Raw genomic sequence first — 13,423 nt, forward strand, 5'->3', positions numbered from 1 at the left:
TGGAAGCTTCCAGAACACTTAAAGCCTAAGTGTGGAAGTGGCAGAGTCACACAGAATGCATTGTATTGATTAAAGGAAGTCACAAGGCCACCTCAGTTAAAAGGAAGGGAAAATAGACTACTTGATGGGAGAAGCAGCATGAGTGCATAGGGTAGGAGAAATTGTTGATGGCCATGTTTGCAGACAAACTACCACACACAGTAATATATAAGATCATTATATGTATTTCCTATCTGTCTCTTTAAACAGCTATCAAAGAATTTGTCCTTATTTTATTTTGTTTTTTAACTTTTTAGCATGAACCCACAGGACATAGAGAGTCCATTTTCCTTCTTTTTTTCCTTCTTTCTCTCTCTCTCTTTTTCTTTCTTTCTTTCCTTTTTCTTTCTTTCTTTCCTTTTTCTTTCTTTCCCTCTCTTCTTTCTTACTCTCTCTCCTCTCCTCTTTTCTTTTCCTTCTTTTTCTCCAAGAGACAAGTTTTTGCTCCATTGCCCAGGCTGTAGTACAGTGGTACAGTCATAGCTCACTGTAGCCTCTTAACTCCTATGCTCAAGCAATCTTCCTACTCCGGCCTCCCGAAGTGGTAGGATTAAGGTGTAAGCCACTGCACCTAGCCTAATTGTCACATCTAAATGCAGTAACTTTTCCACAACTTTGTGAAGGTAGCAATTTATTTTGAAATAAAATTTACATAGCCCAGATCCTCTCTCAGTTGTGTTTGCAGCTGCTCAGCCATCTCTTTCTGGTATCAATGCCACCTCTAGCTTGCTGAGCTCCAGGCAAAAGGCAGGGGGCTGGTAAGGAACAAGTTTTCTATACCACAGCTCTTTTTAAGCTGATTGCCTGCAAATCAACCAGGGAGTGAAGAAATCTTATCACTACAGGCCTGGCACTCTGGCATTCCTTGAAACCAGACATTGTTAGAAGTTCACTAAACTTTTATTTTTCAAATGTCTCATCCAGCATCTCGTGTGAGAAATTGTGTAGGACTTTAACACTGATCTTGGAGTTTCCAGAGTATAGCTTTTGGTGCTTGAAGGAGGCACGTGAAGCCTATCTGACTGCCCTATTTGAAGTTACTAACTAGTATGTGATCCTAGTGTAATAATTATGAAAAAAGACATCCAGCCATTCGCTAGTATATCTACAAAAAGAGCTTAAAATCCACTATGATCAGGTGCATCTCATTCTCAAACAAAACAAAACATGTTTGTCTTCCCTGTTATTATTTATTCTGACCATTAGATATTTGGTGGGGGCAGGGAGAGAAGTCAAAAGGTATCTAAATATATTATTGTTACATTAGACTGGGTGGTTTAAAAAGCAGAAATGTACTTTCTCACAGTTCTGGAAGCTCTAAGTTCAAAATCAATATGTCACCAGGCTTGGTTCTACGAATAAGACCTCAAAAGCACAGACAACAGAAGCAAAAATAAACAAATGGGATTATATCAAACTAAAAATCTTCTGCACGGCAGAGGAAACAATCAAGAGAGTGAAAAGACGACCTACAGGATCAGAGAAAATATTTGCAGACTACTCATCCCACAGGGGATTAATATCCAGAAGATACAAAGAGTTCAAACATCTCAATAGCAAAAAACAAAACAAGAAAACGTCTGATTATAAAGTAGGCAAATGATCTTAACAGAAAGTTAAATACTGCATATTCTCACCCACATGTGGAAGCTAAAAAAAGTTGATCTAATAGAAGTAAAATGTGGAACCAGAGGATATTAGAGACTGGGAAGGGGAGGATAGGTAGAGATTTGCTAAAGGATACGAAATTACAGCTAGATAGGAGGAGTAAGTTCTAGTGCTCTGCAGCATTGCAGGTTGCTTATAATTAACAATAATGCGTTGTATAGTTTCAAATAGCTAGAAGAGAGGATATTGAATGTTGCTCTGTGTGTGTGTGTGTTTGTGTGTGTGTGTGTGTGTTTTAAGATGGAGTTTTGCTCTGTCACTTAGGCTGGAGGGCAGTGGTGCAATCTTGGCTCACTGCAACCTCCACATCCCCGGTTCAAGCAATTTTAGTGCCTCAGCCTCCCAAGTAGCTGGGATTACAGGTGTGCACCACCATGCCCAGCTAATTTTTGTATTTTCAGTAGAGATGGGGTTTCACCATGTTGTCCAGGCTGGTCTCAAACTCCTGACCTCAGGTGATCCCCCGGCCTCCGCCTCCCAAAGTACTGGGATTACAGGCGTGAGCCACTACACCTGGCAGGATATTTGCTAGAGCAGGAGCACCGTCATCTCGGACAAACACCACCACTTTAAGTTCCAGCTCCCTTTCTAGCCTCATGCATTTCAAGGAAATCACTTCTCTTCTAACTACAAGCAGCCAGAAAGAGCAGACAGTAAAACACAGATAAGACCGCTTGGGCACAGAGGGAGGTGAGGAGAAAGTCTCTTGGGTAACTGCCAAACTTCACCCTCATACAATGGGCCCCAGTAAAACAGTGGGCCTTAATAAGCACTTTTCTTTCCCTTCAGGAACACTAAGATAGAGAAGCTAAAAGCAGACTTGGGGGATATGCCTGCAGCTGCAAAAAGGTGTATGGGAATAGAAACGCAACTGTCCCTCCCAGATAAGCACAAGAAAGAGACACAGAAGCAGTCCAAGCCTCTTATAAACTCTCCTATCCTGAATCTTTAGAAACTCTTAGTCTGTAAGAGAGTGTGGCTCTGACCTAACTCAGCCAACCGCCCTTCTCAGGTTTATTTAAAATAAACCTGCTCCTGTTGACTGAAAAGCCATCCTTTGTGTTTCTCTCCTCTTTCTTTAATTCTTACAATATTAAATGTTGTCAACACAAAGAAATGATAAATCTTTGAAATTACCAATATGCTAATTACCCTGATCTGATCACTATGCATTGTTTGTATTAAAACATTATGTAGGGCCGAGCGCCGTGGCTCACGCCTGTAATCCCAGCACTTTGGGAGGTGAGGCGGGCAGATCACGAGGTCAGGAGATCGAGACCATCCTGGCCAACACAGTGAAATACCGTCTCTACTAAAAATACGAAAAATTAGCCGGGCGCAATGGCGGGCCCCTGTAGTCCCAGCTACTTGGATGTCTGAGGCAGGAGAATGGCGTGAACCCGGGAGGTGGAGCTTGCAGTGAGCCGAGATTGCATCACTGCACTCCAGCCTGGGCAAAAGAGCGAGACTCCGTCCCCCCCCAAAAAAAAACATTACGTAGCCCATGAATGTATACCATTATTATTTTTTAAAAAACGAAAAAAAATGTAATATTGACAGCAACTAATTAGATGAGTTTTGTAGCATTTTTAGCTTCTATCCATTCAGTATTCTTTTTTTTAGACAGAGTCTGGCTCTGTCACCCAGTCTGGAGTGCAGTGGAGCGATCTCGGCTCACAGCAACCTCTGCCTCCTGGGTTCAAGCAATTCTCCTGCCTCAGCCTCCCTAGTAGCTGGGATTACAGGAATGTGCCACCATACCTGGCTAATTTTCATATTTTTAATAGAGATGGGGTTTCACTGTGTTGACCAGGCTGGTCTCGAACTCCTGACCTCAACTGATCTTCCCACCTCGGCCTCCCAAAGTGCTGGGATTACAGGCGTGAGCCACCACATCCAGCCCATTCAGTATCTTTTTATAATTTTTTTAAGTATGTTTTTTATATATATGTTTATATATATATGTGTTTATATATTTTATATATGTTTATATATAAAACATAAATATATATTATATATAAAAATATAAAAACTATATATAAAATATATATAAACATATAATGTATAAACATGTTTATATATTTTAAATATTTATATATAATTTATATATATTTATATATAAATATACTTATAAAAATTATATAATTTATACATATTTATATATAAATATACTTATAAAAATTATATATAATTTTTAAAAATATTTATATATAAACATATATATCAACATATATAAAATATATATAAAAACATGTTTTTATATATATATATATATATATATATATTTTTTTATTTTTTTTTAGACAGAGTCTCACTCCGTTGCCCAGGCTGGAATGCAGTGGTGCAATCTCAGCTCACTGCAACCTCTGCCTCCCAGGCTTAAGCGATTCTCGTGCCTCAGCCTCTGGAGTAGCTGGGATTACAGGTGCCTGACACCATGCCTGGCTAATTTTTGTATTTTTAATAGAGATGGGGTTTCACCATGTTAGTGAGGCTGGTCTCCAACTCCTGGCCTCGGCCTCCCAAAGTGCTAGGATTACAGGCCTGGGCCACCGGCCATTTCCACAATGTTTTTTTTTTTTTTTTTTTGAGATTGAGTCTTGCTCTGTCGCCCAGGCTGGAGTGCAGTGGCGTGATCTCAGCTCGCTGCGACCTCCACCTCCTGGGTTCAAGCAATTCTCTTGCCTCAGCCTCCTGAGTAGCTGGGACTACAGGTGCATGCCACCACACCCAGGTAATTTTTTGTATTTTTAGTACAGACAGGGTTTCACCATGTTAGCCAGGATGGTCTCGATCTCCTGACCTCGTGATCCGCCCACCTTGACCTCTCAAAATGCTGGGATTACAGGCGTAAGCCACCACGCATGGCCTTTTCTTTCTTTCTTTCTTTTCTTTTTTTTTTCTTTTTTTTTTTTGAGACACAGTCTTGCTCTGTCTCCCAGGCTAGAGGGCAGTGGCACTATCTCGGCTCACTGCAACCTCTGCTTCCTGGGTTCAAGTGACTCTCCTGCCTCAGCCTCCCAAGTAGCTGGGATTACAGATGCCTGCCACCACTCTCGGCTAATTTTTTGTATTTTTAGTAGAGACGGGGTTTTGCCACATTGGCCAGGCTAGTATCAAACTCCTGACCTCAGGTGATCCACTCGCCTTGGCCTCCCAAAGGGCTGAGATTACAGGTGTGAGCCACCGCACCTGGCTGTTTCCACTCTTTTAAGATAAATTCTGGGCCGGGCGTGTTGGCTTACACCTGTAATCCCAACATTTTGGGAGGCTAAGGCGGGACGATTGCTGGAGCCCAGGAGTTGGAGATCAGCCTGGGAAACATGGCGAAATCCTATTGCTACAAAAATTAGCCTGGTGTGGTGTTGCATGCTTGTAGTCCCAACTGCTCAGGAGGCTGAAGGGGCAGAAACACCTGAACCCAGGGAGGTTGAGGCTGCAGCGAACGATGATCGTGCCACTGCACCACAGCCTGGACAACAAAGTGAAACCTTGTTTCAAAACCAAAAAGACAAATTCTAAAATCCTATGCTACAACAGCCAGCATGGTCTGGCCCTTCTCACTAGCCAGCTTTTACCTCCTGCCTCCCTCCCTCCCACACTCCAGGTTTTAGAATCTTCTAATTACCTCAGGGTGTTCACACATGGTGTTCCTTTAACTGAGAACACTCTTCCCCACTTCTTTTCCTTTTCCCAAGTATCCAGGTCCTTGAGAAGACTTTCTCTGATCCCAGCAATAGGGGAGTGGGTATCTCAGTTACCCTTGCTTCTAGTTTTCTATTTTTCCTACTACGTATTTATTAGAATCGTAATTATGTCATCATATGAGAGATGATGTATGTAATTTTCCTTTCCCCCACTGGATTATAAATACTATTAGGGCAGGCACTATCTCTATTTTGTTATTCAGTGTACCTCCGGCAACTAGCACAGTGCCTGATGTAAAGCAGGCAGTCAATAGCTGTGAATTCATGACCATAAGGAAAATGGAAAGCAAGATTTTTGCCCTTTAAGAGATGAGAATCTTCCTGGGGAAAGAAAAAAAAATCCAGGAAACACTTAGCTGTGCCCAACTATGCCCAGCAGTTCAATAATTAAGAACCAAAATGCCAGGTACAGTGGCTCACAACTATAATACCTAATCCCAACACTTTGGCAGGCCAAGGCGGGAGGATCACTTGAACCCAGGAGACTGAGGCTGTAGTGAGAAGCTGGGCAACAGAGCAAAACCTAGTCTCAAAAAAAAAAAAAAAATGACATGGCCAGGAAAGATATCATAAATCCAGGGTAAGTTTTTTTAATACAGATTAAGGTGATGCCTTTTCCAATGATTAAGTCTCTAAAGATTTAGTCGTCCTTCTCTTCCTGATTCAGAGAGGGAGATACACTTACAAATAGATATTTCCTTTATAGCTTTAAATTTCTCTTACAAAAGGGTAACTTTCCAGAACTTCTCCTATGTCTGTCGTTTCTCAAAATAACCAGCTCAAAATAATTCTTATGACAAAGAGGCATATTTGGGATAGCACATTCTGGATTCTACAGTCCTATTTTGGGGTGGTGTGTCCTGAACCCCATTAATAAGTTTAAATTACAAAAATTAATAATAAAGTATAATATGTATTTTTAAAAGTGAAAATAGATTTTCATTTTTAAATGATTTTCACTCACACCTGTAATCCCTGTACTTTGGGAGGCCAAGGCAGGAGGATTACCTGAGCTCAGGAGTTCGAGACCAGCCTGGCCAGTATGGCGAAACCCCGTCTCTACTAAAAATACAAAATTAGCTGGGAATGGTGCTCACCTGTAGTCTCTGCTACTTGGGGGCTGAGGCAGGAGAATCGCTTGAACCCGGGAGGTAGAGGCTGGAGTGAGCCGAGATAGTGCCACTGCACTCTAGCCTGGGCAACAGAGTGAGAATCTCTCAAAAAAAAATAAATATAATGTAATATAATATAATAATCAAAATATACACAAATACCTATATACATTAATACACATATGAATAGATAAAAACCTGAAAGAATATAAGCCAAACCATTCACTGTAATATCTTTGGATGGAAGGATTATGGGAACTTTCTCTTATTTCATTGTATAAATATATAACATACTTTTTGTCTGTTTGTGACAGCACGTTGCTCTGTTGCCCAGACTAAAGTGCAGTGGTGCCATCATAACTCACTGTAACATTGAATTCCTGGGCTCAAGTAATCCTCCCACCTCAGCCACTCTAGTAGTTGGGATTACAGGTGTGAGCCACCTCACCCAGAGGCAGGTGCTTTTTTTGTTTAACCCAAGCCAGTCACTTATTCATTATTTAAACTAGTGTAAATTATTCACTGAAGCTATAGAAATTAATTTTCTACCAGAAACAACCTTATACCTAGAGTTGTCCATACAAGCTCAGATCAAACTAATGCCTCTTGGAATTTTCTATCTGAATGCCTTCTCAGGATTAGCTGAACTGACACTGCTGAAACTTTTACTTTGCTCTTGGAATTTATCCTAAGGAGGACTCTGTTGGAATTCAAATTAGCTTCTTAACCCTGTCTGCAATAATTCTTAAAGCATCAGTCAGCACTACTATTTCTGCAGTTACTTTATCTCCTTTGCCAGAGTTCTATTGTTTTTATATTTGTGGATGTGCAAGGGTATTTTTTAAAAAAAAAAAAACCAATGATTCTTATCCAAGATACATCATTTAAGTCATTTTTACTAAATCACCATGGATTTTCAAAGTAGCCTATTTTAACACATTATAACAGATTAGGCCCTATTAACTATTTTTACATAATAATAATCTCTGAACCCCAATCAAAGGCCTTTTCCTTCAGAACTACTATCACAGTGTCCCCTGCAGGTCACCAGGTAGAGGTGCATCCTGAGGGGGCATATTTCTTAACGGTGTTTGTGTAATTTTCCTTATGCCTCTTTAACAGATGGAATGAAATAATAACAAGTTGGAATGTTATCACATTAATACATCTTCAAATTTCCCTGGAATCTCAGATAAATTTATTTCTGTGTCTATAATCTTAGAGTTATATCAAGTTTTGTCAGAGATTTTTAAAACTCTCATTACGTTTTTAATACACAAAAATATTACAAAGAAAACAAAATGTGTTTATAATAGTATTTCCCAGATAACATAGCCTTAACAAATAATACTTATCTATGTGCAGTGGCTCACTCCTGTAATCCTAGCCTTTTGAGAGACTGAGGCGGGAGGATTGCTTGAGCTCGAGAGTTTGAGACCAGCCTGGGCCACATAGTGAGACCTCCCCATCTCAACAAACCATCAAAAAATTAGCCAGAGATGGTGGCGTGCACCTGTAATCCCAGCTACTCAAGAGGCTGAGGTGGGAGAATCGCTTGACCCTGGGAGGTGGAGGCTGCAGTAAGCCATGGTCACACAGCTGTACTCCAGCCTGGGCAACAGGATTGAGATCCTGTCTTAAAAAAAATAAAATAAAATAAAATAAAATAAAATAATACTTGTTCACCATTAGAAATAAATCATGTCTATAATTAAAAAATGAAATTCATCATATTATATTTTGAGTATGTTTGTATTTGAAGTTTTTTTTAATTGGCAGATATTTGAAAATGTGATCTTTATGGCTCTGAAAGCCCTTTATAGGTGATATGGAAAAGCAAGCACTTTGTTTCACTTTTGATGCTCTGAAAAGCAGACACAAAGACAGGAGTCCATGTGCAAGAGAGAGACCTATTGGGGAAATGTCTGTGAAAGATAAAGGGAAGAGAGCAGGAGTAAGCAAGGAGAGGCTGCAGAAAACCATGCCTATCTGACACCTGGGAAAGGAGGAAGGGAAGGATAGGAGTCTCAGACTTCAGTGCAAGCTAACATAATCTTAGCCAGGCTGATGGAGAGTCCTTGAGCCAAAGTCCCACTACAGGAATCCTGCATCTTATAAGAATGGGCCTGTGTTAATACCCCACCATGGTCACTGACGCTGTGGCAGGGAAGGTTAGAGGGCAGCAATGCTCACAGGAGCTGAAGGGGGAGGCTTTCTGCCAACCGTGGCTCCCCCAGCAGGTTCAACCAGAGTGGAGCATGTCCATGGCCATCACATTCTCCATTCATTTTGAATAAATAGTATAATTAATAATATGCTATGAAGATAAGATATATTTCCCTTTATGATACTCATTTATTTGCAAGCATATTTGTTTAAAAGTTGATCTGTTGTGAGTGAAATCATTACTTAAAAATCATATTCTTATCCTTTTCATGCGAAAAAATTCAATATCTAAAAATTCAAATAGAAAAGTAAAAGATACAGTTTTTTCTTGCAATTATTTGAGGTTCCATTAACCCTCCTATTTAAAATAGAATACCAAAAATTTAACAGAGATGAATATTATTGGATCCCAATTTAAGCAAGCAAGCACATCCTTCTGAAGCAATCAACTCTATCATTAAAATGATTCTAATATAGCAGCTAAAATGTTTCTCTTATTTTCATAGTTATTCTTCTTTCTAATTTTTTTTTTTAAGAGACAAGGTCTCATTCTGTTTCCCAGGCTGAGGTGGCACAATCAAAGCTCACTCCAGCTTCAAGCTCCTGGACTCAAGCAATCCTCCCGCCTCAGCCTCCCCAGTAGCTGGGACTACAGGTGTGCACTACCACACTTGACTGATTTTTTTTTTTTTTTTTTTTTTTGAAACTGGGTCTGGCCCAGGCTGGAGTACAGTGGCATGATCTCAGCTCACTGCAACTTCTGCCTCCTGGGCTCAAGTGATCCTCCCACCTCAGCCTCCTAAATTGCTGGGATTACAGGTGTGAGCCACCGTGCCTGGCCAACTAACTTTTTTAATTTTTTTTTTTTTTTTTGAGACAGAGTCTCACTCTGTTGCCCAGGCTGGAGGGCAGTGGCACAATCTTGCCTCACTGCACCTTTGGCCTCCTGGGTTCAAGCACCTCTGCCTCAGCTTCCCGAGTAGCTGGGATTACAGGCACACACCACCACACCTCGCTAATTTTGTATTTTTAGTAGAAACAGGGTTTCACCATGTTGGCCAGGCTGGTCTCGAACTCCCGACTTCAGGTGATCCACCTGCCTTGGCCTCTCAAAGTGCTGGGATTACTGGCATGAGTTGGGATTACAGGCACGAGCCACCACACCTGGACTAATTTTTTGTTTGTTTGTTTGTTTTTGTTTTGAGATGGAGTCTTGCTCTGTCACTTAGGCTAGAGTGCAGTGGCGTGATCTCAGCTCACTGCAACCTCCGCCTCCTGGGTTCAAGTGATTCTCCTGCCTCAGCCTCCCAAGTAGCTGGGATTACAGGTGCCCACCACCATGGTCAGCTAATTTTTGTATTTTTAGTAGAGGCGGGGTTTCATCATATTGGCAGTCTGGTCTCCAACTCCTGACCTCGTGATCCACCCGTCTTGGCCTCCCAAAGTGCTGGGATTACAGGCATGAGCCACCGCACCTGGCCTAATTTTTTAAAGTTTTTGAAGACATAGAGTCTTGCTATGTTGCCCAGGCTGGTCTCAAACTCCTGACCTCAAGCCATACTCTCTGCTCAGACTCCCAAAACACTGGAATTACAAGCATGAGTGACTGTGCCCAATCTTTTTGTTTGTTTGTTTGTTTTTGAGACAGATTCTCACTCTGTTGCCCAGGCTGGAGTGCAGTGGAAGGATCTCGGCTCACTGCAACCTCCACCTCCCAGGTTCAAGTGATTCTCCTGCCTCAGCCTTCCAAGTAGCTGGGATTACAGGCGCATGCCACCAGGCCTGGCTAATTTTTGTATTTTTAGTAGAGATGGGGTTTTGTCATGTTGGTCAGGCTGGTCTCAAACTCGTATTTCAGGTGATCTGCCCACCTCAGCCTCCCAAAGTGCTGGGATTATAGGTATGAGCCACTGTTCCCGGCCAGGTATTTCTTTATAGCAGTGCAAGAAGGGACGAATACACTCTCCCATGAGTCATTCTTTAGCATACAAAAACCAGTAAATTCCTAAGGTTTTAGAAGCTCCCACGCCAGGAACTCAGGACAAAGACTAAATATTTATTTTCTTTTTTACTATACTACAGACAAATCCTTGATCTTTGACCACTGATTCCTTATAGCAAAGAATCATAAGAGTTAAAAGATAGTTGCACATTTCTAAAACCCCATTCAATTACTAATAACCTGTCCAGTCCATCAGCCTATCATATGAAAATGCCAGGCCGGGCACGGTGGCTCACGCCTGTAATCCCAGCACTTTGGGAGGCCGAGGTCGGTGGATCACGAGGTCAGGAGATCAAGACCATCCTGGCTAACATGGTGAAACCCTGTCTCTACTAAAAATACAAAAAATTAGCCGGGCGTGGTGGCGGATGCCTGTAATCCCAGCTACTCAGGAGGCTGAGGCAGGAGAATGGCGTGAACCCAGGAGGTGGAGCTTCCAGTGAGCCAAGATCACTCCACTGCACTCCTGCCTGGGAGACAGAGCGAGACTCCGTCTCAAAAAAAAAAAAAAAAAAGAAAAAGAAAAGAAAATGCCTCCCAGGGTGTGGCCACTCAGGCTTCCATTTGATCTTTTCAGGTTTCAAAAGCAGAGTTCTTAGCAATATATATCTTCATTATTTCAGGCATCTGATATAATTAAGATGAGACAATATCATCCCTTGCTTTGAGTTTCTTTGGAGGTCTTAATGAATATTGGATTTCCCTCATTATATAACCCATTTATTTATTCCTTTACTCTCATCTACTATTTCTCCTTATCTCCACTCATACCCAAGCTTTTTTGGCTTCCGAAGGAGTATTTGGTTCAGCTACTGTGCTGCTCTGGGTTGCAGGAAGTAAAACTAGTGATGTGGTTCAGGACACACTACTCCAAAATATAGCACCTGAGCATTTGAGAAAACAGCAGAGCAAAGAGGTCATTTTCACCTTCCCCTCACTCCTTTTGCCCTGAAGCAGGCCATAAACCATAGAAAGAATACTCTGGCCATCTCCCTTGAGGCAGGCCATAAAACCTGGTGTCCTTCCCTGAAGTAGGTCGTAAGACCATCATTTGAGAGGTACCCTCCCTTTACATAGAGAAAAGGAACATCCTTACCTCTGAAGACACCAGGACACAGAGAAGAACCTGAACAAACAGCCCATTCTAAGTTCCCCCAGTTTGTTACCATTACATCATACTCCCTTTGTGTAATCATACTCCTGCACGACTGTCCACTCTTTATCAACCCTACGACAATTGTCTTCCACCCCTTCATTGAAATTTCATTATCTACTGACTGTGGGAAGAAGACTGAAAGTCAAACATCAAATCTAGAGCCCAGAGGAACTTTGTACTAAGTTATTGACTTCTGTTTGGGCTCATCCAACTTCCACAAAGAATTCTTTGCAAGCAATCCCTCAAGCTCATCCACAGAATCAATTGTGATCCTCAAAATTACTTACATTCCACCATCTCCCTCTCCGTTATGAAAAAGTGTACATAAGCATCTGAACCTCATTGGATTATTGGGTAATCACTCTACTGTGATTTTCTCCAGGGCACATTAATAAATTTGTATGCCAGCCGGGAGCGCCTGTAATCCCAGCACTTTGGGAGGCCGAAGGGGGCAGATCACCCGAGGTCAGGAGTTCGAAACCAGCCTGGCCAACATGGTGAAAGCTTGTCTCTAATAAAAATACAAAAAAAATAAATAAATAAGCCTGGCTTGGTGGCACGTGCCTGTAATCCCAGCTACTCAGGAGGCTGAGGCAGAAGAATCGCTTGAACCCGGGAAGTGGAGGCTGCAGTGAGCTGAGATGGTGCCACTGCCCTCTGGCCTGGGTGACCGAGCGAGACTCAGTCTCAAAAAAATAAAAAATAAAATAAATTCGTATGCCTTTTCCTTCTGTTCATCTTTTGTTAGTTCACTCCAGTGAACCTTCAGAGGGCAGAGCTTTCCCTTCACCCCTACAAAATGAAGGCAAGAAACTTAATTCTAGGGAATAAATATATAATCATTAATTATATACATATGTATTGTGTGTTACGCAGCCACAGACAACTGCTTGACAACAAAACCCACAAATGTGCCACACTAATTCAGTAGTCTGCTATTATGCTTACTTTCAGTCATTTAAGAAACATAGCTTTACGTGTGTGTGTGTGTGTGTGTGTGTGTAAAATATATTTGCCAAGCCCTGGTCCACTCACCTTACCATTTACATTAAATGAACCAGCTCACTATGATTATGCCTATCATTAAACTGTCAGAACATTAAATATCCATGTATTGTTTAAATTAGGCTGAAGTTTTCTAAAAGCAAGGGAACACACACATGCACACACACAAACACACAGACACAGAACATGGCTAGAGAGTTCTAGCAGAGACAATCCCCAAATGGTTATTAGTATTCTGTAAGTTTCAGTGAGTGAAGGGTGCTAAAATGCAGCTTGAAAACCAAAACCGTGGCATATCCATTGTGGCATCGTAATGTTGCTACTCAACTCTTTTATTCTTGTAATCATTGCTTGTCTTAAAATGACCCTGTCAACCGTGTTCATTTTGATAGCTTTGCATGTTTGTGACAGGTCGCTCAGCAGGCGCAGGCCACCAAAAGCAATTCGCAGCCCTCTGCAGTGGTACCGACATGCTGCGGCCTTCCGGGAGAGGCCGGCAGCAGAAGTGAAGGAGGAGCCGAGCGCGCGGCTGGGGACCCGCCCGCGCCCGCGCCCGCGCCCGCCCTCA

At 41.8% G+C, this 13,423-nt stretch overlaps 1 protein-coding gene across 11 annotated transcripts in view; it reads right to left on the bottom strand.

Annotated features, from left to right (window-relative positions):
- Positions 1-11,885, bottom strand: part of GPAT3 (glycerol-3-phosphate acyltransferase 3) — a 118,709-nt gene extending 106,824 nt beyond the window's left edge. For 2 of the 11 annotated variants that reach the window (XM_063808814.1, XM_063808808.1), the window contains exons 1-2: positions 11,791-11,813; positions 6,512-6,608 (exon numbers count right to left, since the gene is read on the bottom strand). Coding sequence is in view for 1 of the 11 variants with exons in the window: in XM_054682878.1 (XP_054538853.1) it covers positions 11,791-11,863 (73 nt within the window). In the remaining 10 variants the exon portion in view is untranslated. Of the gene's footprint in view, positions 1-6,511; positions 6,631-11,790 lie in introns of all 11 variants that reach the window. The other 9 variants (XM_063808815.1, XM_063808812.1, XM_063808807.1 and 6 more) reach the window with 8 other exon arrangements.
- Between the last annotated feature and the right edge of the window lie 1,538 nt (positions 11,886-13,423).

Source organism: Pan troglodytes, chromosome 3, assembly GCF_028858775.2.
Source record: "Pan troglodytes isolate AG18354 chromosome 3, NHGRI_mPanTro3-v2.0_pri, whole genome shotgun sequence".
Classification (NCBI taxonomy): Eukaryota; Metazoa; Chordata; class Mammalia; order Primates; family Hominidae; genus Pan; species Pan troglodytes.